General features: G+C 43.0%; 1 protein-coding gene across 5 annotated transcripts in view; it reads left to right on the forward strand.

The window, feature by feature from the left end:
- The window catches only part of LOC134643110 (protein NLRC3-like), a 48377-nt gene that overhangs the window by 5471 nt on the left and 16382 nt on the right, over positions 1–26524 (forward strand). For 4 of the 5 annotated variants that reach the window (XM_063495339.2, XM_063495343.2, XM_063495342.2 and 1 more), the window contains 2 exons: positions 13042–13166; positions 13265–15053. In XM_063495339.2, the coding sequence (XP_063351409.1) occupies positions 13042–13166; positions 13265–15053 (1914 nt within the window). The remainder of the gene's footprint in view (positions 1–13041; positions 13167–13264; positions 15054–26524) is intronic. The other variant, XM_063495341.2, reaches the window with a different exon arrangement.

Raw genomic sequence — 26524 nt, forward strand, 5'->3', positions numbered from 1 at the left:
GTGCTGCTCTTTGCTGCAGCAATGAGTTTATTTAAAAACTTTCACTTTGTCTCTTCAGCAGGAAGTGGTTCTGCTTTGTTTGCTGGCTGAGCTAAAACAGGAAAATCCACTTGTTAGCTGTAGTGTTTGTAACGAGGCTAAACAGGAGAAACGGAGAGAGAACTTTATTAATCCCTCGAGTTGGTTCCTCCGGGAAGTTCAGTTAAACAACATCTGGAACTAATAAGGTACAACAAGACAGGGAGAACGCACAACTTAACAAAATCCTTTAGAGACACAAGACTGTCAGAATAAAACTGTCATGGCTGGGTCTGTGACCCAGCATTTTGAGTAGGGATGGGTATCGAAAACCGGTTCTTGTTGAGAACCGGTTCCCACTGTTTCAATTCCTTGGAATTGTTTGCCATTTTTGCAAACGATTCCCTTATCGATTCCAGTCGCCCCAAATGTATTGTCAGATTATTATGATAAAAAAAAAAACCCCACCCATCTCGCCCCTGCGGGCGGTTTATCCTTCAAGCTCGGGTCCTCTACCAGAGGCCTGGGAGCTTGAGGGTCCTGCGCAGTATCTTAGCTGTTCCCAGGACTGCGCTCTTCTGGACAGAGATCTCCGATGTTGTTCCCGGGATCTGCTGGAGCCACTCGCCTATCTTGGGAGTCACCGCACCTAGTGCTCCGATTACCACGGGGACCACCTTTACCTTCACCCTCCACATCCTCTCGAGCTCTTCTCTGAGCCCTTGGTATTTCTCCAGCTTCTCGTGTTCCTTCTTTCTGATGTTCCTTCACCCTGCTGTTATGTGCTGGATTGTCTCAGGGGCATCTTTACACAGCCTGCACCTGGGGTCTTGCCTGGTGTGATAGACCCCAGCCTCTATGGATCTTGTACTCAGAGCTTGTTCTTGTGCTGCCATGATTAGTGCCTCTGTGCTGTCTTTCAGTCCAGGTTTGTCCAGCCACGGGTAGGATTTCTGGATATCAGCCACCTCCTCTATCTGCCGGTGGTACATACCGTGCAGGGGCCTGTCCTTCCATGATGGTTCCTCGCCTTCCTCCTCTTTCTTGGGTTTCTATTGCCTGAGGTATTCACTGAGTACGCTGTCAGTTGGGGCCATCTTCGTGATGTATTCGTGGATGTTTCTTGTCTCATCCTGGATTGTGGTGCTGACACTCACCAGTCCCCGGCCCCCTCCCTTCCGCTTAGCGTACAGCCTCAGGGTGCTGGACTTGGGGTGAAACCCTCCATGCATGGTCAGGAGCTTTCTTGTCTTTATATCAGTGGCTTCTATCTCCTCCTTTGGCCAGCCTATTACCCCAGCAGGGTACCTGATCACGGGCAGGGCGTAGGTGTTGATAGCCCGGATCTTGTTCTTGCCGTTCAGCTGACTCCTCAGGACTTGTCTGACCCTCTGCAGGTATTTGGTGGAGGCAGCTTTCCTAGCGGCCTCTTCATGGTTCCCATTCGCCTGTGGGATCCCCAGGTACTTGTAACTGTCCTCTATGTCTGCAATGTTGCCTTCTGGTAGTTCAATCCCGTCAGTTCTGACTACCTTGCCTCTCTTTGTTACCATCCGACTACACTTCTCCAGACCGAACGACATTCCAATGTCATTGCTGTATAGCCTGGTGGTGTGTATCAGTGAATCGATGTCTTGTTCACTCTTGGCATACAGCTTGATGTCATCCATGTACAGGAGGTGGCTGACAACCGCTCCGTTTCGTAGTCGGTATCCGTAGCCAGTCTTGTTAATGATCTCACTGAGGGGGTTCAGGCCTATGCAGAACAGCAGTGGGGACAGAGCATCTCCTTGGTAGATCCCGCACTTGATAGTGACTTGTGCTATGGGCTTGGAGATGGCCTCTAGTGTTGTACGCCACATCCCCATTGAGTTCCTGATGAAGGCTCTTAGGGTCCTGTTGATCTTGTACAATTCTAGGCATTCCAGTATCCAGCTGTGGGGCATTGAGTCATAGGCCTTCTTGTAATCAATCCACGCAGTGCACAGGTTGGTCAGTCTGGTCTTGCAGTCTCGGCTGACTGTTCTGTCTACCAGTAGCTGGTATTTTGCGCCTCTGGTATTCTTGCCAATCCCTTTGTGAGCCCCGCTTATGTATTGACCCATGTGCCTTTTCATCTTAGCCGATATGATGCCTGACAGGAGCTTCCATGTACTACTGAGGCAGGTTATTGGTCGGTAGTTGGATGGGACCGGTCCCTTCTTGGGGTCCTTGGGGATCAGGACTAGGGATGGGTACCGGTGTCCGGTGCCATGATGGCACCGGTTCTGACATAAACGGTAGTAACCAGACCGAAAAGCAGCGCACATTTCGGTGCTTTATTTCGGTGCTTTTTTTTTCCTGAGATGTGATACACTTTAGATTCTAGCCAATCATTTTACGTTTCCGAGGATAGTAGGCGGGCCCAGGTGCGTCCGTTCTTTTAGAGCAGAGCTACAGATTGAAAATGCCCAAGGCGAAGCGGTCAAAAGTCTGGCTGTAAAGCAAAAGATGCAAACTCACCAGCCTGCAACAAGTGCTTTAAGATGATACTGTGCAAAGGAGGTACCACCTTGAATCTGATGAAACACCTGGCGACGTATAGCATTTTGTTAAAAGCCGAGAAACGCGCCGTGTTTGATAGGTTGCTGCGAGACCTCACACCGTGCGGTGTGTATATATATATGTATATATGTATATGTGTATATATATATATATATATATATATATATATATGTGTGTGTGTATGTGTATATATATATATATGTGTGTATGTGTGTATATATATATATATATATATATGTGTGTATGTGTGTATATATATATATATATATATATATATATATATGTACATATTACAAGTCAAAGTCAACTTGAGTCAAAGATTCAAGTTGCAGTTGTTTATATCTCCTATCATCTTAAATCTTCACTCAAAGACAAGTATCTCTGACAGTGTATATACAGATGTATTATATATAAGAGACAAACATTGGTCTTTCAATATGTTGGCATTACTAAATTTGGCTCAATGCTTACATATATGTGTAAAAATGTATGAGCTGTGAAAACTGTTTCTGATAAAATGAAGAGTAGACTGATATATTAAATATTCCTTTATTGGGTGAGAAAATCAGACCATGTCATAACTGCTTTAAGTCATACAGAATAGATATCAGAGCCTTAAACAGGCTGACTTCTGCTAAATGGGTCAAACTGGGCAGAAAGTAAACAAACACATAACATCCTTATAGAATATGATGTAACACTATAGATCAACTTACCTCAGAATATATAAAGCATATAAACAATTACAGCAATATGATGCAACAAACACAGCAGTGCTACTAATCCAAAATACTCAAAGCTTCATAGAACTGAAACAAACATTTATTTTTAGCTCCATTCTGCTGCTGATACATACTTTAGGTTTCTGAATATTAAACTTGTTGCTGCCTTTCATAGTGTGTAACTTGAAGGCCCTGAGTACTTTCTCCCACACTGAAAACACTGGGATGATAACATTATTTGAACATTACCTAATAAGACTGATTCAGGACAGACAATTAGTTATTTTAAACTTTCCTAGCAGTCCTTCACAAACAGGGAACAGTCTGTCTATTCTCTCCATCTGTCAGCTGCTGCTGGCTCTTCCTCCTCCTCTTCCTCACACACTGTGAGTTTGTCCTGGTGGATCATCAGGGGTGCAAAGCCTCACAGATGATGTGCAGCAGTGGGTCCCTCAGTCTGTCCTCACTCTGGACACTTGCAGTTGTCACACATGGAAATCAAATGTGTGATAAGCTGCAGGATTCAAACACAAGTGTAACTTATAAATACATGTTCATACTTTTATTCCACAATCAGAGAGAAAGAAACAGAGAGAGAGTGCAGGACAGACAGACAGGTGACAGTCTCAGGTGTATACACTACTACAAAACAGCACAAGAGAAGGAGGATTTAGTGTTTGTGTTATTACGAGTGCTAAACAAGAAGAGTTCCAGATGGTCCAGTGGACACATGTGTGACTCCTGTGATTAAAGCATCTTTCTTTCAGCTTAACGAGTGAACCGTCAGCTCGTTCAAACACACGTTGTTACGGGTTCGAAATTGAGGATGAGAGTAAAACAATGATAGTCCAGAAGAGGTCGTTCAAACAATTGATTTTAATGCACGCAGCGTGGAGAGGTGCAAACTGCAAAACAGTTGTACATCTCTGCCCAAAATACACTCTAGATTGCTTTTATAACATCAGGGTATTGTAACGCCCCTTCTTGCGTTTACAAGCACATAATTTGCATGTACAGAACATTCATGTATTTAAAGAATTAAATGCAAACACAGAGGTTCCTCCTTGTGGCATACTCTTAAGAATATGGTGATGATCTAAGGCCTTTGAGGTCACCATGGACTGGACATCCTTCTGTCACCTGTAACTAAGCAAACTCAAATACCACAAGAAGCTGAATACATTCAGGCCTTTGCTCAGCTACTATTTTACTGTAACAATATACTCAGCATATGAGTTATGATACATATATATTTAACTCAATCATTTTAAAGTAGTTATAACTGCACCTGTAATAAAAATGTCAATATTTGATTATGATAACCCCTATAATATAAATTATAACATAATGCCAGCAGCTTCAATAAACACTTTGATGAAATGATAATTAATGCAATGATAAGATGATGGTTATGTAAAATAATCCCTGTAATTCCACAACGTTAAAGTCCGTTTGGCTCGACACCACCGAACAGAGGCAGCAATATAACATAGCTAACATTAACAGTTCAGTGAATCCTGCTTGTGCCGTGATATTGAGGACTGCAAACCGAGCAGCATCACTGACTTTCAGCTTGTTGTGTTTGTGGATATATGACTGACTTTAATTATCCATAAAATCATCACATTCTCTGTAAGATTAAGGTCAACTATATATATATTTAGAATTAGAGGCTTTAAAACAAGGTTAATGCTGAAAGTACAAACATCTCTAATGTCACATAACTTTGCCGACATGTGGCCAACAGTAATGTTTTAATGTTCTTAAACATTCGCACATAAATAAGTGACATAATATTCAGTACTTACTTTTGACAGTTCACTCTTCGGCCGCTCCCTTCTGCTGTATTTTTCTGCAAAATTATCCACACCCAACGCTATGAATTGTGGGATATATGGGACCACGAAGCGTGCACCGGACCACGCTTGATATTTTGGGAAATCGACGGCGCATTTGGAGTATGCATTTGGAGTACACTTTGAATTGGGACAGCCGTCGTCGCGTGGCGGTGACGTAATCGCACTTGAAATGCGTACTTCAAGCGTGCAGACCCTGAATTGGGACACAGCCTATGTGTTTCATGAAGTCTGTGTCGCGTCGTCTGTGTAACCTTCCCAGTTATGTCTCGTCATAGTCGTCACAGTTCTCATAGTCACAGTCATAGAATTAGTTCTCGAAGTTTCATAGCTTTATCACAGTTTCATAGGTTTTTCTTAGTCTGTTTTCCAGTTTAGTTGCCTTGCCTGCACTCGTCTCAGCATTTGTTTTGCCTTCTGTCATCAGTCATAATAAAGGCTCGCCTTTTGTGAAGTCATGTCACGTCTGCTCTTGGGCCCTGCTCTAGCTAACACACCAGCGCACTGCGCTGTGACAAAAACAGGAAACAGACAAAGACACAGACGTGACACGATGCAGGAGACAGACAGGAGAGAGAGTGAGGGACACAGAGACAATAGTTAAACACACATGAAGACAAGACAGACTAAACATGGGACATGTACACAGGCAGGGGCAATCCTAGCCAGTTTGGTGCCCTGGGCAAACCCCCCATATATACATTAGATAATTAGAGATTTAGAAACTGGGTTTTTCAGAAGCTGTAAGACACAATTCAATTCAATTCAATTCAATTTTATTTATATAGCGCCAAATCACAACAAAAGTCGCCTCAAGGCGCTTTATATTGTACATTAGATAGCACAATAATAAATACAGAGAAAAACCCAACAATCATATCATATGACCCCCTATGAGCAAGCACTTTGGCGACAGTGGGAAGGAAAAACTCCCTTTTAACAGGAAGAAACCTCCGGCAGAACCAGGCTCAGGGAGGGGCGGCCATCTGCTGCGACCGGTTGGGGTGAAAGAAGGAAAACAGGATGAAAGACATGCTGTGGAAGAGAGACAGAGATTAATAACAGATATGATTCGATGCAGAGAGGTCTATTAACACATAGTGAGTGAGAAGGTGACTGGAAAGGAAAAACTCAATGCATCATGGGAATCCCCGGCAGCCTATGTCTATTGCAGCATAACTAAGGGAGGATTCAGGGTCACCTGGTCCAGCCCTAACTATATGCTTTAGCAAAAAGGAAAGTTTTAAGCCTAACCTTGAAAGTAGAGATAGTGTCTGTCTCCTGAATCCAAACTGGAAGCTGGTTCCACAGAAGAGGGGCCTGAAAACTGAAGGCTCTCCCTCCCATTCTACTTTTAAATACTCTAGGAACAACAAGTAGGCCTGCAGAGCGAGAGCGAAGTGCTCTAATAGGGTGATATGGTACTACAAGGTCATTAAGATAAGATGGGGCCTGATTATTTAAGACCTTGTATGTGAGGAGCAGGATTTTGAATTCAATTCTGGATTTAACAGGAAGCCAATGAAGGGAAGCCAAAACAGGAGAAATATGCTCTCTCTTTCTAGTCCCTGTCAGTACTCTTGCTGCAGCATTTTGGATTAACTGAAGACTTTTCAGGGAGTTTTTAGGACATCCTGATAATAATGAGTTACAGTAGTCCAGCCTGGAAGTAATGAAGGCATGAACTAGTTTTTCAGCATCACTCTGAGACAGGATATTTCTAATTTTAGAGATGTTGCGCAAATGGAAGAAAGCAGTCTTACATATTTGTTTAATATGTGCCTTGAAGGACATGTCCTGGTCAAAAATGACTCCAAGGTTCCTCACAGCATTACTGGAGGCCAAGGTAATGCCATCCAGAGTAAGGATCTGCTTAGATACCATATTTCTAAGATTTTCAGGGCCGAGTACAATAACCTCAGTTTTATCTGAATTAAGAAGCAGGAAGTTAGCGGCCATCCAGGTCTTTATGTCTTTAAGACATTCCTGCAGTTTAACTAATTGGTGTGTGTTACCTGGCTTCATGGATAGATAGAGCTGCGTATCATCTGCATAGCAGTGAAAATTTATGCTATGTCTTCTAATGATGCTACCTAGGGGAAGCATGTATAATGTAAATAGAATTGGTCCTAGCACTGAACCCTGTGGAACTCCATAATTAACCTCAGCATGTGAAGAAGACTCTCCATTTACTTGAACAAATTGGAGTCTATTAGATAGATATGATACAAACCACTGCAGTGCAGTACCTGTAATACCTACAGCATGTTCTAATCGCTCTAATAGGATATTATGGTCGACAGTATCAAACGCTGCACTGAGGTCTAGCAGGACAAGCACAGAGATGAGTCCACTGTCAGAGGCCATAAGAAGATCATTTGTAACCTTCACTAAAGCTGTTTCTGTGCTGTGATGAGCTCTGAAACCTGACTGAAACTCTTCAAATAAGCCATTCCTCTGCAGATGATCTGTTAGCTGTTTGACAACTACTCTTTCAAGGATTTTTGATATGAAAGGAAGGTTGGAGATTGGCCTATAATTAGCTAAGACAGCTGGGTCTAGAGATTGCTTTTTAAGTAAGGGTTTAACTACAGCCACCTTGAAGGCCTGTGGTACATAGCCAATTATTAGAGATAGATTGATCATATTTAAGATTGAAGAATTAATTAATGGCAGGACTTCTTTGAGCAGTTTTGTAGGAATGGGGTCTAAAAGACACGTTGATGGTTTGGAGGAAGTAATTATTGAAGTTAACTCAGAAAGATCGATTGGAGAAAAAGAGTCTAACTTAACATCAATGGTACTAAAAGTAGCTGTAGACGATATTACATCTGTGGGATGATTATTGGTAATTTTTTCTCTAATGATAAAAATTTTATTTCTGAAGAAGTTCATGAAGTCATTACTAGTTAACGTTAAAGGGATTGTTGGCTCAGTAGAGCTCTGACTTTTTGTCAGCCTGGCTACAGTGCTGAAGAGAAACCTGGGGTTGTTCTTATTTTCTTCAATCAGTGACGAATAGTAAGATGTTCTGGCTTTGCGGAGGGCTTTCTTATAAAGCAGCAAACTATTTCTCCAGGCTAAATGATGATCCTCTAAATTTGTGACACGCCATTTCCTCTCCAGCTTACGAGTTATCTGCTTTAGGCTACGTGTTTGAGAATTATACCACGGAGTCAGGTACTTCTGATTTGAGACCTTAGTTTTCACTGGAGCTACAGTATCCAGAGTCGTACGTAGTGAGGAGGTAAAATTATTAACAAGATAATCGACCTCTGTTGGAGTAGCGTTCAGATAGCTGCCCTGCTCTATGTTGGTACAGGGCATTGAAGATGATAACAGTGGGTGGATTATATTCTTAAACTTAGTTACAGCACTATCAGAAAGACATCTAGTTTGATAAAGTCTACTCTCCACTGCTGTGTAATCAATTATTGTAAATGTAAATGTTATCAGGAAATGATCAGACAGCAGAGGGTTTTCAGGAAACACTGTTAAATGTTCAGTTTCTATGCCATATGTTAAAACAAGATCTAGAGTGTGATTAAAGTGGTGGGTGGGTTCTTTTACATTTTGAGAGAAGCCAATTGAGTCTAATAACAGATTAAATGCAATTTTGAGGCTGTCATTTTTAGCATCTACATGGATGTTAAAATCACCCACAATAATTATTTTATCTGAGTTGAGCACTAAATCAGATAAAAAGTCTGAGAAATCAGAGAGAAACTCTGTGTAAGGCCCAGGTGGACGATAGATGATAACAAGTAAGACTGGTTTCTGAGTTTTACAGCTGGGTTGGACAAGGCTAAGCATCAGGCTTTCAAATGAATTAAAAGTCTGTCTTGGTCTTTCGTTAATTAATAGACTGGTGTGAAAAATTGCTGCCACACCGCCCCCTCGGCCTGTGCTTCGAGGTTTCTGGTAGTTAGAATGATTCGGGGGTGTTGATTCATTTAAACTAACATAATCATCCTGCTGCAACCAGGTTTCTGTAAGGCAGAGTAAATCGATTTGTTGGTCAATTATTAAGTCATGTACTAACAGAGACTTGGAGGAGAGAGACCTAATATTTAATAATCCACATTTCACTGTTTTACTCTTTGGTTCAGATGTGGATTCTGTATTGTTCTTTCTTTTTGATTTTTTATGTTTAAGTTTTTTATTGCTGGTTTTTGGTTTGTTTTTTGTCTGTTTGGGAGCTGACACAGTCTCAATGGAGATGGTTTTTTGGGGGGGTAGCGGGAGGAGAGAAGCTGCAGAGAGGCGTGTAAGACTGCAACTCTGCTTCCTGGTCCCAACTCTGGATAGTCATATTTTGGGGGGTTTAATAAATTGGTCCATATTTCTAGAAATGAGAGCTGCTCCATCCAAAGTGGGATGGATGCCGTCTCTCCTAACAAGACCAGGTTTCCTCCAGAAGGTTTGCCAATTATCTATGAAGCCCACATCGTTTCTTGGACACCACTCAGACAGCCAGCAATTTAAGGAGAACATGCGGCTAAACATGTCACTCCTGGTCTGATTGGGGAGGGGACCAGAGAAAACTACAGAGTCCGACATTGTTTTGGCAAAGTTGCACACCGATTCAATATTGATTTTAGTGACCTCCGATTGGCGTAACCGGGTGTCATTACTGCCGACGTGAATTATGATCTTACTGTATTTACGTTTACCCTTAGCCAGCAGTTTTAAATTTCCCTCAATGTCGCCTGCTCTGGCCCCTGGAAGGCAATTGACTATGGTTGCCGGTGTCTCTAGCTTCACATGTCTGAGAACAGAATCACCAATTACCAGAGTTTGACCCCCGGCGGGTGTGTCGCCGAGTGGGGAAAAACGGTTAGACACATGAACAGGTTGGTGGTGTACCTGGGGCTTCAGTTTAAGACTATGCTTCCTCCTCACCGTCACCCAACCGCCCTCGTTCCCCAGCTGCTTGGGGTCTGCCGGGGAACAGCTAGCGGGGCCTACGCTATCTTCGGCTGCACCAGCTACAGGGGCCTGACTAGCTACGGGTGAATGAAGGGTGCGAAGCCGAGTCTCCAATTCAGTAATCCTGGCCTCCAGAGCTGCAAATATGCTACATTTGTTACAGGTATCATTACTGCTAAAGGAGGCCGAGGAGTAACTAAACATCTGACACAATGAGCAGGAAAGTGCAACAGGGACAGGTGAAGTAGCCATGGTGCTAACGAGTCAGCTACGAGCTAAGCTAAGCTAGCGAAACAGTAAAGAGACAGTGAGTGAATACTTTGGCTATAAATTAGGTAGTGAGCACACAGAAAGGGTGATTCAGATGAAGCACGTTAAGATTATACTATGAAAAAGGGATGTATCAAAAGATTTCAATTAAATTGCTAAGTAGAAAAGCTACTCAGAAACACCACTGTGTTTGAGCAGGAACAGGAAGTGATACTCTACCGCAGAGCGAGCGAAACACCAAGTGACAGCGCCACCCAAAGGAATCCCAAAGGAATGAGCTGGTCAGTGATGCTGCTCGGTTTGCAGTCCTGAATATCACAGCACAAGCAGGATTCCTGCTTGCCTCATCAAAAATATTGCAAATAAAGGCTTGAAATATCTTACTCTACATCTACATCTAATGAGTCAATATCATATATTAGTTCGACGTTTTAAGTTGAATAGGAGACAAGGAAACAATACAGCTCTTCTTCCAATTAATGGCTAATTAATATTGTACTTAACACAGTCCAAAAGATTCAATGAACCACATCAGTGTCTGTCGTCTGTCTGCTGTTTACTATCACAGCCAAGTGGCTAACAAATGTAAACAGAAGTTTTCCTACTAATGAATGTTGTCCTGTTTCAGGATACATAACAGCTGCCATTATCCAACCACACACCTGCTTACATTTGTTCTTTTCTCTGTTTTCTAAACTGAGCACCTGATGACCTTTGACCTTTTCTTGTCCATCTTCCATTGGTGTTATTTTGTATTCCTGTGTCAACATCCATTCCCCAACCCGAGAATCACCACAACACAACCTAACAGACCCACACTTTAGTGCACAGATTCAGTTTGTTTAGGGCAGGGGTGTTGAACTCCAGGCCTCGAGGGCCGGTGTCCTGCAGGTATTAGGCTACGTTCACACTGCAGGTCTTAATGCTCAATTCCGATTTTTTTTGTCTGCTTGTTCACACTACAAATAAAATGCGACAGCAAACGCGCTCTAGTGTGAACGCTCAAAGCGGCCCACATGTGCAAAAGAAGACGTCACACACAACGCGCTCTGTTTAGACCCAGAGAAAACAATATTTTTTGACTGATTGCCCTTAATATAAAGACTTCGGACTTTACGTTTCCCAATTTTTGCTTTAAGTTATTGTTATTTATATAATAATCTAGATGACCTAATAATGATCCTTATTGCTGTTTTAGCGGAGCTAAACTATGACAGCCACAGATATCATGTGTGAACATCATGTGATCCTAAAGTGTCTGAGTGACCATAAAAGAGCTTTAATTCATACTAAGGTCGGAGTTTGTAGTGAGCTGACTGTATCACAATCAGAGCTGTTCCCAATGTTCTGTCCATTTATTGCTTTTGTGTTGTTGTCAGCAAGTGAGATCAGGTTTCAGTGATCCCGGATGTGGATCATGTGACCTGGTTTCTAGTTTACATGACAAGTCAGTGGTCAGCCCAGGATGTCCTCTGTCTAGCACATCAGGAGTTAGTAGGGTAGCTCGAATAACTCAAAAGATTTAGACCGAAAACAAATGTCCTTTACAGAGGACAAAAATGAATAGGCTGGTTCTCACGAGGATATTGTGTATATGAAGTAAGTGTCAGGAGAAAGCAAGACAGACACAAAGCAAACAAGACGTTGTTCCAAATAACGTCAAAGAAAAGTAAGAAAATGTTTTAGAAGCTTCAAACTAAGTGAACCTGACCTGAACAATCAGCAGCTACAGAAATGTTTAGAGTTGCTGCACAAAGTCGTTGTGGCAGATTCTGTTAGTAATGTTTCCCATATTTCTTTGATCTTATAGATGGAGAATACTGCAATGAATTTTCTTCCTATATTTTCTGCTGAAAGTCATGAAAAAACCATTTGACAAACATGGAAACAATGTGTCATGTTGTACTGTGACAATAAGTTTCCTAAAATAACATTTAGAAGTCTGTAGTTCTAATCTAAGAGATGTAGTTTGATCAGCAGAGACCAAAGCTGTGAACATGATTGTAGTGAAGCTTCACTCCTGAGCCTGAACTTAGGAGATACTCTGAAATGTTTAGTCTCCATGTAGATGTCCTGGAGCCTTTATCTCACAGCTGCTGCATACAGAGAAAAGTCTGCTTATTTACACACTTGAGCCAGTGTGGACATAGAGGCTGGTCACCAGGTGAACCCAGAGACACTACAGAAGGTGATCTGTTAGTGTTCCCTTTGATTGTTTCCTTTCCTTAGTCTTTCCTACCTCTCCTCCTTCATGGTAATTATCGTGTGATGTGACATTAGGACCTGTGTGCAGTGTGGATTCCCCTAAGACTGAGTGGGAGAGGATTCGCCCTGACTCTTACTGAGTCAGCGGTGGGTTGATTGTAATAACTTCTCCTGTGTCGGCCCCTCTCAACAGTTTCTGACAATCTTTTCTCTTTCAGATATGCTAACAATGCTAACGCTAAAGGCTGCATAACTAATGTTCAGCTGGGACAAGAACTACATGTTCAATAATAAAGAAGCAGCAACAGCAAAGATGTGGACTGGTGTGTGTTTGATCCTGCAGCTGGAGCAGATGTCAGAAACCACATCTGTAATGTGGCACAGAGTACAGTCTGACTGACAGCTGGGACACTTTTTACATTCATTCATGTTTTAGCTGCTTAGAGTTGATGCTGGAGGGGAACCTGCTCACTTTGGATATGATTCTGGTTCTGCAGACAGTGCATCTCCTCATACTGGGACCAGTCTGCTTCATCAGGAGACTCCTCCTGTCCCCAGTGTGGAGAAAGATCCAGAAGCAGAGCTGGACTGCAGACAGCCAGTCAGAGCAGCTGTGTACAAAGTAAGACTGAACATCTGTCTGCTGATGGACTCATTTCTGAAAACTGGACTTCTTGTTGTTGTTCATATATTGAAGAGTTTTCTTTCTGTTTCTTTCAGCAGATGTTGGTCTGCAGGAGGTTTTAGATGAACATAAGATCAGTCTGAGGAGGAGATGTGAACGTGTGACTGAAGGAAGTGATGAAACAGGAAGTAGAACCCTCCTCAACAGGATCTACACTGAGCTCTACATCACAGAGGGACAGAGTGAAGAGGTTCATACCCAACATGAGGTGAGGCAGCTGGAGACAGCTTCCAAGATGGACGCCCTCCATGACGCTCCAATCAGGTGCCAGGACATCTTTAAAGCCTTCCCTGACCAACAGAGACCCATCAGAGTGGTTCTGACCAACGGCGTGGCTGGTGTTGGAAAAACCTTCTCAGTGCAGAAGTTCACTCTGGACTGGGCAGAGGGCTTGGAGAACCAACATGTCAGTGTGGTGGTTCTGCTTTCATTCAGGGAGCTGAACCTGATCAGAGATGAGCAGTACAGTCTTCTGGAGCTGCTCCATGTTTTCCATCCAACATTACAGAAGGTCACAGCAGAGAAGCTGGCTGTCTCTCAGCTTTTGTTCATCTTTGACGGCCTGGATGAAAGCAGACTTTCATTGGATTTCACCAACAGGAAGCTGCTGTCTGATGTCACACAGAAGTCATCAGTCAGCCAGCTGCTGACAAACCTCATCCAGGGGAATCTGCTTCCCTCGGCTCTCGTCTGGATAACTTCCCGACCTGCAGCAGCCAATCAGATCCCTCCTGCATGTGTCGACAGGCTAACAGAAGTACGAGGCTTCACTGACGCCCAGAAGGAGGAGTACTTCAGGAGGAGATTCAGTGATGAAGAGCTGTCCAGCAGAATCATCTCCCACATGAAGACATCCAGGAGCCTCCACATCATGTGTAGAATCCCAGTCTTCTGCTGGATCACTGCTACAGTTCTGGAGCACATGTTGACTACAGAGCAGAGAGGAGAGCTGCCCAAGACCCTGACTGACATGTACTCACACTTCCTGCTGGTTCAGACAAAGAGGAAGAAGAACAAGTACCACGAGGGACATGAGACGAGTCCACAGGAGCTGACGGAGGCTGACAGGGAAGTTCTTCTGAAGCTGGGGAGGCTGGCGTTTGAACATCTGGAGAAAGGAAACATCATGTTCTACCAAGAAGACCTGGAGCAGTGTGGTCTGGATGTGACAGAGGCCTCGGTGTACTCAGGAGTTTGTACAGAGATCTTCAAAAGAGAGTGTGTGATCTTCCAGAAACCAGTCTACTGCTTTGTTCATCTGAGCATTCAGGAGTTTCTGGCTGCAGTCTACATGTTCCACTGTCACACCAACAGGAAGGCTGAGGTGCTGAAGAGCTTCCTAGGACAAACTTTTTGGGAATCATCTCTGGACGACTTCCTGAACAGACCCATGAAGAAATCCCTTCAGAGTCAAAATGGCCACCTGGACCTGTTTGTTCGCTTCCTTCATGGCCTCTGTCTGGAGTCCAACCAGAGACTCTTAGGAGGTCTGCTGGGTCAGACAGAGATCAGTCCAGAAACCATCCAGAGTATCATCAAAAACCTGAAGGAGATGAACAGTGATGGCATCTCTCCTGAGAGAAGCATCAACATCTTCCACTGTTTGATGGAGATGAACGACCTCTCAGTACATCAGGATATCCAAGAGTTCCTGACGTCAGAGAACAGATCAGAGAGACTTTCTGTGATCCACTGTTCAGCTCTGGCCTTCATGCTGCAGATGTCAGAGGAGGTTCTGGATGAGTTGGACCTGAGGAAGTACAACACATCAGAGTGGGGACGACAGAGACTGATTCCAGCTGTGAGGAACTGCAGAAAGGCTCGGTGAGTCCAGATGTGATCATTTACATCATTAATTAGTGTAGATTAGTAGTTTAGTTCTTCAGATATACACAGTACTAAACGCCTCTCATTAGTTTGAGTTTCTCAGATAAAATGATATTTGTGTTGATCAGTAAATGTGTGTGTGCACTTAGCATGATCCTGCATTGGTAGTCGTACGCTGTGTGCTGTAGACTCACATCTACATGTAGTACCTGTGTTGTGTCATTAGAAGGCAGTATTTTAAATCTGCTGCTGCTGTTGTTGGTCATTCAGAGGCTGCTGTTAGACAGAAATAAGAATCTATGAAGAGCTTCTTTGTAGTGAAGTGAACTCTGATGTTACAAACAGAGACAAATATCCAGAGCAGTCACTGTCTGAGCTTCTCCTCTGACTACAAACACAGAGTTTAGTGGCATAAACATGGTGAGTGAGGATGAAGGTGCTGAGGAAGACTCTGGTTTAGTGTGATTAAAGTGTGATGTACTGATGAGTGACAGAGCTGTGGTTCAGAGTGACGGCTCAGAGGTGAACCAGCTGTGCTCTCTTACTGCCAACAGTGGGACAAACTGAGTGAGAAGACACTGCTGACATCTGGACTGAACATGTGTCCAATCTGAGAGCTAACGCTGATGTCACAGCAGCACATGGACTCACTCATTCCTGCTGCTGCTCCTAATGATGAATGTCTGACTTCATGTCCTCATTAATCACAGAGCTGATTGTTCAATGTTTAGTTGTTGCTGCTGAAATGTCGTCCCTATTTTTTGCTGATGGAATTCACTGCTGTGTTTCTGGCTGCTGTTTACATCCCCGAGCTAACTTCCTGGCAACCAAACGTCATGATGTAATGGTAAATGGACTCATTCTTATATAGCGCTTTTCTACTCTTCTGAGCACTCAAAGCGCTTCACACAACTTGTGCATTCACACCCATTCGCACAAGCACACTTTTCTAAGTAACATTCACAGTATATTTGGCATGCAGACTAGAGGAAGCCAGGAATCGAACCACCAACCTTCCAATCAGCTCTACCGCCTGAGCTACAGCCACCCCTGATGTCATCATTGCTTTATAGACAGTGGGAGGTTTAGGTTGTAACCACACAGTGTTTGTGTCCGTACACTGCAACCTTCCACACCATTCCTTTATTGTATAGACTCAGCACAGCACTCCTCATGTCACTCTGTACTCCCTCTGTTTTGTGTCTCTGAGTCTGTGTCTGTAAGTTCAGTCTATGGATTTCCTGTTCTACTTTGAAGGTCTGTGTCCCTTGTCTCATCTTGCCCAATTAGGTTCAGCTGTGTCTCCCTCTTGTTGGCTATTCCTTGTTTCCCTCTGTGTGTATTCATAGTGTTGTTTTGCCTTTGCTCATTGTCAGTCTGGCTGCGTTTTCCTGGTCATCATACCCTGTGTTACCACTACGTGTCATCCCGTGTTTTTCCCTGCATGATTTCAGGTTTGTTTTGCTAGCTGTCCCATTTCAGGTTATTTTTTTAGTTCTGTCCTCACCATCCTGGCTTTTGTTTATCACCCACTGTAAATAAAGATAAATAAAAATAATAAAGATAATTATAATGGGTGGTTTGCACAACAAAAGCAGGAGGAGAATCGAGCTGACGACCTTTGAAAATCTCAGCAGGGGTGAATAACACCTTGGGACTTGCGCCAGAAAATAAAAAAGTCAGTAATTCTAGGTGGTTTTAGGTCCTGGGGATTTATGCAAATTTGCGCAGGGTTAGTAAATCTAGTGTTAACTCCATATTGTACATCCGATATGGACTGAAACTGTCTGGTGAGGCTTGCTATGAACACCAGCTGCCCGATAATGTTTTGCAGCTTTTTGGCACATCATCTTTTTGTCTCTTTTTGTCCATTTCGATTGTTAATGTAGTTTGTTAACAATGTTATTGTTAAAAAACCTTCTTTTACTGTTACTTTTTGTGGATCACAAGGTTTAAAACTACTTAACACACACATAAAAACACAACTGCCAGAGTGCCTATTTCGGGTCACTTTTGTCTGGTGAGGCTTGCTATGAACACCAGCTGCCCGATAATGTTTTGCAGCTTTTTATCCAAGCCTGGATAAAGGAGGAGTGTTGGAATTGTGACATTAAAAGAAAACAATAATTGCTAAAAGAAATTTAATTTGTAGTTCAATTTAATAAATTCTGTTTTCATGGATGCCTGGATGTTAGATTTATAGTGCGGAAAATACGGTATACATCAGTAAAGAATATATCACGAAATATATCGTTACTGTGCATGCTTCATGATATGGATTTTAGGCAATATCGCCCAGCCCTAATACACATATATAAATACAGATTTTACAAAAGGGATAAATAGAATAAATAGGAATAAGAATACAAGGGAACGGCACATTTCAAGTATTGTGAGTCTATAACACCGTTGGATATTAACAAAAACTATTGTTTTTGGGAGGTGATCAGGGGCAAGTGGAAACACATGAGGAAACAGCTGACTAGAATGAAAATAATGGCTGTGTCCCAATCCAGAGACCGCACGGTTCGTAGTACGCGCAGTTCGCGGACTACATATGGCTAGGGATGGGTACCGGTATCGCACCGGTTCTGACATAAACGGTAGTAACCAGACCGAAAAGCAGCGCACATTTCGGTGCTTTATTTCGGTGCTTTATTTCGTTGCTTTTTTTTCCTGAGATGTGATACACTTCAGATTCTAGCCAATCATTTTACGTTTCCGAGGATAGTAGGCGGGCCCAGGTACGTACGTTCTTTTAGAGCAGAGCTACGCTACAGATTAAAAATGCCCAAGGCGAAGCGGTCAAAAGTCTGGCTGTACTTCACAGTAGGGCTGCCACAAACGATTATTTTGATAGTCGACTAGTCACCGATTATTTTTGCGATTAGTCGACTAATCAGATCATGCATGCATTGGATGTAAAACATACAGCTTATTGCACCAGCATGCATCTGCTCTTATATAACTATCATTAGATTCCAGATTTAAGTGTTTAAGGTATGTGCTAACTAAAATTAAAGACAAGATGATAGTTTATTAAATGTTAATGAAATTTGCAGATTGTTTCGGGGAAGTTTAATAAACTCCTTGCTGTCTAAAATATAACGGGACACCGTTGTATATTCTCGAGCATCTCACACTTCTGATAACCAGTTGTCTGCTTGACGTTTATTCAGCTGTGTGAAAACTATAACTTTAATATCAGCCAAACCGATTTACTCAGGAACAAATAAAATACAAAAAAAGTCAAAAAATAACATTTTTACATTATCTAAGTGACTTATGTATGTTTAACCTGAGTAGCGAAAGACGGCGGTGGGTTTGAAAACGATTTGCCGGGAGTCCGGTGTTCTCAGCAGCTCTAGTGAGCCTTGCCCCCGGCTAGCTATCGAGCTAGTGGCTAACACACCTCTCCGAAAACGTCTGAGCGCTTTTGAAAATATGTGGTGTCTTGATAAAATGGGCAGATATTTGAGGTTTACACAGCTACATTCTCGCCTGAAAATATGTTAAACGTTTATTTTGTGACTCAGAAAGAATAATAAGAGTAATATTAAAACTAGCTAGCTTCCGCCATTGTTGGAAACTGAGCTGGGCTGCGCTATGAATTCTGGGACAGAGCTACTTCTTCTTCTTCGGGGTTTAACGGCAGCTGGCATCCTTGTGTATGCAGTGCTGCCATCTTCTGTTTCAGTCCGTTATTACACTCTTGAATCCTACTACTTATTCCTGCGTCTTTTGGGATCTTACAAAGCTTCAAACGATGCATCGACTATTAAATCAGTCTTCGACGATTTTGATAGTCGACGTAATCGTGACTAGTCGACTAATCGTGGCAGCCCTACTTCACAGCAAAAGATGCAAACTCAGCAGCCTGCAACAAGTGCTTTAAGCTGATACTGTGATACTGTGCAAAGGAGGTAACTCCTCAAATCTGATGAAACACCTGGCGACGCATAGCGTTTTTTTTTTTAAAGCCGAGAAATGCACCGTACCTACTGCGGGTGTGGTGCCTGTTAGCAGACCCGGAGTTAGCAACATCCCCCAAGAACCCGTTGAGGGGAGTCCTGGCCCCTAGCCCTGCCAGTGAAGCAGAAATGATGACGGATGATGATGGCAGAAGCAGCCGTTCTTCTCTGCGTGAGTAGCTTAATGTTGTTCGAATTTACATTGAGTAGGCTAACCACTTTATTTATTTATTTTTTTGCCTGTCCCGTTTGGCTCTTTTGTCATCAGAATTATTGTCTAAAAGCGAAGAAAGATGCCCAACGGATTTACTTTACCAAATTTACCATCCCAGCCTTGCCGTAATGGTCCATTTGATTCACTTTTTATTGTTTATTTTATTTTCACTTGCTGAATACGGGACAGACTTTACTGGGAGAAAGAAAAGGGGAGAAAGAAAGAGGGAAAGAAAAACAGCTGAGTTTTTTGCCCTGGGAAAAAAGGGCAAAAAACAAAAACCAACAGAATAAGCAGACAAAAAATACATATATCGATCACCTGGATCACCTGTTGAGAAAGAAAAAAGAAAACAAGCAGAAGAAAACGAGAGCAATACAATAAACAACATCACGATGATATATGTGAATATAACAGTAAATACTAAATATTAAACATTATTGTGCAGCAAGTAATATCGACAGCGCACAGTGTGCTTTGAGGTAGGAGCCAAAAAGGGTGTAGTTTGTGTGTGTGAGCACCCGTGTGTACACCTGTGAGCATGAGCACGCTTGTTTTTAAAAGGTTCCTTCATGTAATGATCTGCTAGAGGGTGTGGGGGGCCACAGCCCCGTCCTCCAGGGCATGAAGCAGGTATGGAGGAGATCAAAACTCCAGACATCCAGAGGCCCCCAGAACACAAGAGACCAAGGAAGACCAACAGAGGGGCAGCCGCGCCACTATCCCAGAAAGAGCTGAGGAGAGTCCCAGATGAGGGGTCACTCAGCAGCCGCGGAGCAGAAGCCAGGGGGGGTTGCAGTGACGTGCCCGGGAGCTCCGCCGGCAGCCAGCTGTGCCACTGGCAGGGGAGGTGGTGGGGGGAGATTGGCCTCCATACCTTGGAGGGCCTGAGATGTCCCCAGAGAGGTGGCGTCTGATACCCAACCTGACATATGGACACAGACATACAGGCACACACAGATACAAACATCCATTCCCACCCTCATGCTCTCATAAGCAATTACTCCACACTCACCCAACGTGGAGACAGACATAAAGAGACACTGTACACACAATCACACTCCCCAAGCGTACTCTAAGAACCGGGTCTAGGTACCTTTGCCCCTGGAGGGGGGAACTGCACCCAGGCCCAGGTGGTGTTACCCTTTTCCCTGCGGTGGGGAGAAGCAGACCGCCCCGACTCCGCAGCAGCAGGGAGGCCCCACATTCCAGACCCCAGTCGGACAGCCAACTCCTCCTCCTGGCCCCCCCGCTCCAACAGGCCGCAGAGAACGGTTAAAAGCAGGTTCAAATATTGAGGGAAAGTACAAAAATAACAATTGGTCCAGGAGAGTCGGTCAAACAATGATTTTAACGAACACACGCATGCGGAGATGAACACTGCACCATCAGCATCAATCTCCGCCCGATAATACACAAGCAGTTGTTTTATAACATCAGGGTACTGTTTATGACGCCCCCTCATGCGTCAAACAGATACAATACATGCATAAGTTCCAAAAACAACAAATGTTCTGTTGACGACTTTTGACACATTTAAAAGGACATCTTCTTCTTCCCGAGGCCAGGTCCTTCCTGGTAATCTTCTAACTCTGCTTTTCCCCTAAAACAAACTGTCTCTTTTGCAAACATAATCTTACAGTTACAAGGTTTTGCAAACTATTATTTGAATATTTGAACTTTTACCTAAACATGAGTCTATCTACTGTTTGTGTGTGCAAGTGTGTCATGACCTCAGCATCCACTCAGCCTCACTCCGCCCGTTGACGCTTCTGCCCTTTTGCCAGACAGAAGCTCTCTGTGATATGTGTAGTAATCTTAACTAAGAACATATATAATCTATTGAATAAATGCTTCACCAAAATGCCACTACTCAAAGCTTAATAAAAAGGATATAAATGAATATAAGAAATACTAATGGATAACCTGATATACTGTATGTGTTTTGAAAGCGTGTTCTTTCCATAGCTCAAAGACTGAGCTTCAACTCTTCATGAAATGCAATATGTGTATACAATAATTATAGCTGCACCTGTAATACAAGTTTTAACATAAGGCCAACTGCTTCAATAAATGCTTTGATGAAATGATAATTAATGCAATGGGCAGCACGGTGGCACGGTGGTTAGCACTGTTGCCGCACAGCAAGAAGGTCCTGAGTTCAATTCCACCATCAGGCCGGGGTCTTTCTGTGTGGAGTTTGCATGTTCTCCCCTTGTTTGCGTGGGTTCTCTCCGGGTAATCCGGCTTCCTCCCACCGTCCAAAGACATGCAGCTTGTGGGGATAGGTTCATTGGATAATACAAATTGCCACTAGGTGTGAATGTGAGTGCGTCTGTCCCTGTGTGTTAGCCCTGCGACAGACTGGCGACCTGTCCAGGGTGTACCCCGCCTCTCGCCCTATGAAAGCTGGGATAGGCTCCAGCGCCCCCCGCAACCCTGAAAAGGATAAGCGGAAGCGAATGGATGGATGGATGGATGGATGGATGGATGGATGGTAATGATGATGATTATGAATAGTAGCAGCAAAATATTTATCTAAACTCCACAATAGCTAACATTAACAGTGCACTGAATGCTGCTTGTGCCGTGATATTCAGGACTGCAAACCGAGCAGCATCACTGACTTTCAGCTTGTTGTGTTTGTGGACTTTAATTATCCATGAAATCATCACATTCTCTGTAAGATTAAGATCGACTGTTGAACGGCGTATATTTTACAGTAAAGGCTTTAAAACCAAGTTGACGCTGAAAGTACAAACATCGCTAATGTCACATAACTTTGCTGGCATGTGGCCAACAGTCATGTTTTAATGTTCTTCATTATTAAACATTCGCACATAAATAAGTGACATAATATTTAGTACTTACTTTTGAAAGTTTACTCTTCGGCCGCTGTTTTTTTCCGAACAAAACATCCACACCCTCCGCCGCGCTATGAATTGTGGGATATATGGGACCACGAAGTCTACACCGGACCACACTTCAAATTTGGGGAATGAACGGCACATTTGTCGACCGCATTTGGAGTACACTTCGAATTGGGACACCCTTTGTCGCGTCGCTGTGACGTAATCGGTCTCCAAATGCGCACTACGAAGCGTGCGGTCGCTGGATACCAAATTCAGGGGTAGAATGCTTCGAAGGACCCGACCTACTTGGTCCATACAGGGCAGATCCTTCGAAGGCCTGGTAGGCAGGAAGTGAGCGGCTGTGAAATTGGACAGTCTTCTTGCCTTCGTTCAAGTCCGCCCTTACTTCCGCGTTTTTCTGGTCGCTAGCGCCACAGCGCGACAATTTCAAAATGGACCCAGAAATGTCACTCTCTTTTCTTTGTACATTTTTAATTCTGGAGGAGCCAGAAAAACTTTATCATTGTCGCCGGCATGTTTTGTACCTTAGGCTCATGAGAGAGAATCATGTCCAGGTAAATTAATTTTCTTTAATCTACATACATTTAGGAATTACTTAGCTAGTTTTATGGATAAATTCACTGACTGAATTATTGCTGTTCATTTGTACACATTTACTGTTATATCTAAAATATCTAAACTAAATGTCTTTGAAACTTATAGAAGAACATTTTATATTTCTGTTTATTTTCTATTTTTCATTTGATCCTGTAACTTCCAGGGTTACAGGCAGGGTCCAGGGTTGTTTTTCAGTTCACAACAAAGCTCAGTTACACAGATGAAGTGTATTAAATTTAAGTCTTTTTACAGTGAATTAGTATATTTTACTTAAGCTTAATAATCAGAATAATGCTTGGATCTCTTAAAATAAATTAAATCATACCTTTCTACTAAAACTGTTTATGTTGTTCGCCACCTTTTCCTTAACCAGACCCAACAGGATTCACCTGAGTGTCCCAGTCCTGGACCGTGTTTGTAACCAGGAGGATCCCAGGCCTGATTATTATTAATGTATTATTATTGTTTTATTGTTATTGTTATTCACTTTATTACTATCAAATAAATATCCATTTAAATCTGTTCAAAGTTAGCGTTATGGTCATACATGTTACAAATACCGGTAAATAAAATGAGTTCAGTGACAATTACTGTTTGTTTTAATCAATTTATTTATAACATAAAACTTTTAAACAAACACAACACATATAACAATGTAACAAATATATCCATACATCCATACAATACATTTCTTAATGAATAACTCATTTTGGAACTAATCATTGAAGTATTGAAAACAGTCTTTCCGTCCTCTCCCTGCTCTCCTCTCCTCAGCCTCTCTTTGCTGCCTCATATCCTCTCTGATGAGGTCTAGCAGCTCATCATCCCTGTCTCTTTTCCTCTTTCTCCCTGTTATGGGTGGCTGACTCTCTTCCTCATCACTGTTGTTTTCGTCACCCACTGCTGCGCTTGGACCTGGAGTGTCTTCAGGGAGAGAGAAAATTAGTACATGAGGCCTAATCGAAGGAATTATCTTCTTGATAACACACATACATACTTTGTATTTTTTCTTTAAGTTATCCCACTTCTTTCTGGCCAGGTGATTTTACCCATCTTCTCCAGAATTGTCCTGATCACACGCAAAAAATAAGATGAGAGAAAACCGTGGCAATTATGTTAATCCCTAAATCCAAAAATTTTCACAGCAGAACACCAGAGGAATACCGTCTGGACATCACAGGTTCTGTACATCATGAGGCTTAATAACACCGTACTCATATGAATATGATGTGTAAATTGATTTATTCTTATACTTCCATGCTACAGTGGCGAAATTCTTCACGACAGTGAAGAGGTGATCATTTTCTCCTCTCAGTTTAGTAACAATTTACTAAAGCCTTTTGGGCTTTGTTCCCTAAAACATATCAGAAAAAGGTTCATTTGAAAAAAAAAAATCTAAATTCGCTATATGTTATTCCCGCTTCGCCCGCAACTGTTATGATAAAAATTCTCCTGTCTGAACTGTCTGCTCAACAGTCCTGTACTTTTGTCTGTACTTTTGAACAAAACAAGTCTAGATACAGTGTGTGTATGTGCAGGCCCACGTTGAGTGTTTTTGTGTCCTCAGTTCACCTTCTACTAAAGTCAGACTCACATAGACACACAGATCTCTATGCTTTGATTTCATAATATCTGATGTGTTGTATTGTAAGCAGATATGAATATATATAGGTAACATGAATACAGTTTAACCCGCAATGAAAGATTATTATGCAATTATTCTCACACCTGTAATACAAACTGTAATATAACATCAACAGATTCAATTAATGCTTTAATGAAATGATAATGATAAATGATGCACAGTCATATATATGCTGGTTATGAATAGTAACAGAAAAAACAATTTTATCTCCACACTCCTCCTCTTTGGCCTTTGAAGAAGGCCAACACTCATCATGATTGTCTCACTCCTCAGACCAGTTAGCCACCTCTCGCAATGGCATCATAGACCCAGGACCAGTTAAACCAACTGGCTCCAAATCCATCAGCACTCGTCTGGCCAGAGGGATGAGACAACAACCCATAACCAATATACAGTGGGGCAAAAAAGTATTTAGTCAGCCACCGATTGTGCAAGTGCCCCCACCTAAGATGATGACAGAGGTCAGTAATTTGCACCAGAGGTACACGTCAACTGTGAGAGACAGAATGTGAAAAAAAAATCCATGAATACACATGGTAGGATTTGTAAAGAATTTATTCGTAAATCAGGGTGGCAAATAAGTATTTGGTCAATAACAACCCCACCACATTCAAAAATGGGTCCCACCAATGGCACAGGTGTCTCTCCATCTGGGCCACACCCACATGACCGTGCCCATGGGCTTCGGCGATCTTCTGTTTTGCCAGGTTTGCAGTCAGCACAGGTCGTCCGTCGGGTCCTCGCCAAAGACCTCCTTCTTCCCATGCTCCTCGGCTCTTCCACACCCCCTTCTCCTCTGGGGCCGCCTCCTCTTGGGCCTTCCTGGCCTCCTCCAACATGTTGACTCCTGCTTCTTCTTCCACACTTATTTGCACCATCTGCCTTGGTCCTTTATATCCTGCAGCCTCCTTTGCGGCTCGATCGGCTTCTTCATTCCCCCTGGCCACCATGCCAGTCCCAGAAGAGTGACCTTTACATTTTATAATACTCACCTCTTCCGGATCCTCCAAAGCCTGTTCAAGTTCCTCCATTTCCTTCTTGTGGCAGATTGGTGCATTGTCTGCTGTCCTGAATCCTGCTCTTCTCCATTGGGCTAGCTCCACATGAGCTGCTCCAAAGGCATAAGCTGAATCTGTGTAAATGTTGACTCTTTTCCCTTTGGAAAGTCTCAGGGCTCGGCTTAAAGCAATTACTTCTGCTCTCTGAGCGGACTGCTGCCCTTCAAGTCTTCTGGACTCTTTCACTTCAAATTCGGTCCCATTTCTGCAAACTACCGCATAACCTGCTTTCAGTCCTTCCTCATCTCTGTAACAACATCCATCGGTGAACCAGTCTTCAGCTCCGAAAATAGGTTCCGCCTTCAAGTCTTCTCTGATTTTCTCTTCAACTTCAGCTCTCTTTGCGCAGTCGTGCGGCTCTCCTGACCCCATTAAATCTGCCATGTTGATTCCCTCATGTGTGAATGTCAGATTTGGAGCGTCTAAGACTTTGCTCACTCTCTGCTGTGTCAATGGTGTCATAGTGAAGGTTTGTGAGTTAACATATGCCACTACACTGTGTGTGGTCAGCACTTTCAATGGGTGCTCCCTCACTATGTGTGCTGTCTTTTGTATGATTTTTGCCACCCCAATTGCATGCTGTGTGCATACAGGGTGCCTTGTCTCCAATGGATTCAGTCTGATGCTGACGTACATAAGTACATCTCTTCCTCCCCTCTTTTTCTGAAACAACACCCCATTAACTATCCCGTGTGTTTCTGAAACATCAAGATAGAAGGGTTCATCATAGTTAGGGATGGCAAGATCAGCCGATCTCGACAGGTCTTGTTTCAATGTGATGAAAGCCGACTCAGTGGCCGATGTCCATGGCAGTTCAGCCTTAAGGTTACGGACACCCACCATTTTTGCCAAATCCCTCAAAGGAGCTGTTTTACCTGCGTAATTTGGTATGTACTGCCGGCTGTATCCCGTTAAGCCTAAGAATGAGAGCAGTTCCTTCACCGTGCGCGGTTTTGGATGTGTTAGAATCTGATCCCGGTGTGTGTTGAGCAACCCCACTGATTTGTGAGCAATGACACGGCCCAGAAATGTTACCTCTGGTCGGACCAACTGCAACTTTTCTTTACTCACCTTGAACCCGCACTCAGCGAGTCTCTTCAGTATGGTGAG

Source organism: Pelmatolapia mariae, linkage group LG15 (assembly GCF_036321145.2).
Source record: "Pelmatolapia mariae isolate MD_Pm_ZW linkage group LG15, Pm_UMD_F_2, whole genome shotgun sequence".
NCBI classification, from domain to species: Eukaryota; Metazoa; Chordata; class Actinopteri; order Cichliformes; family Cichlidae; genus Pelmatolapia; species Pelmatolapia mariae.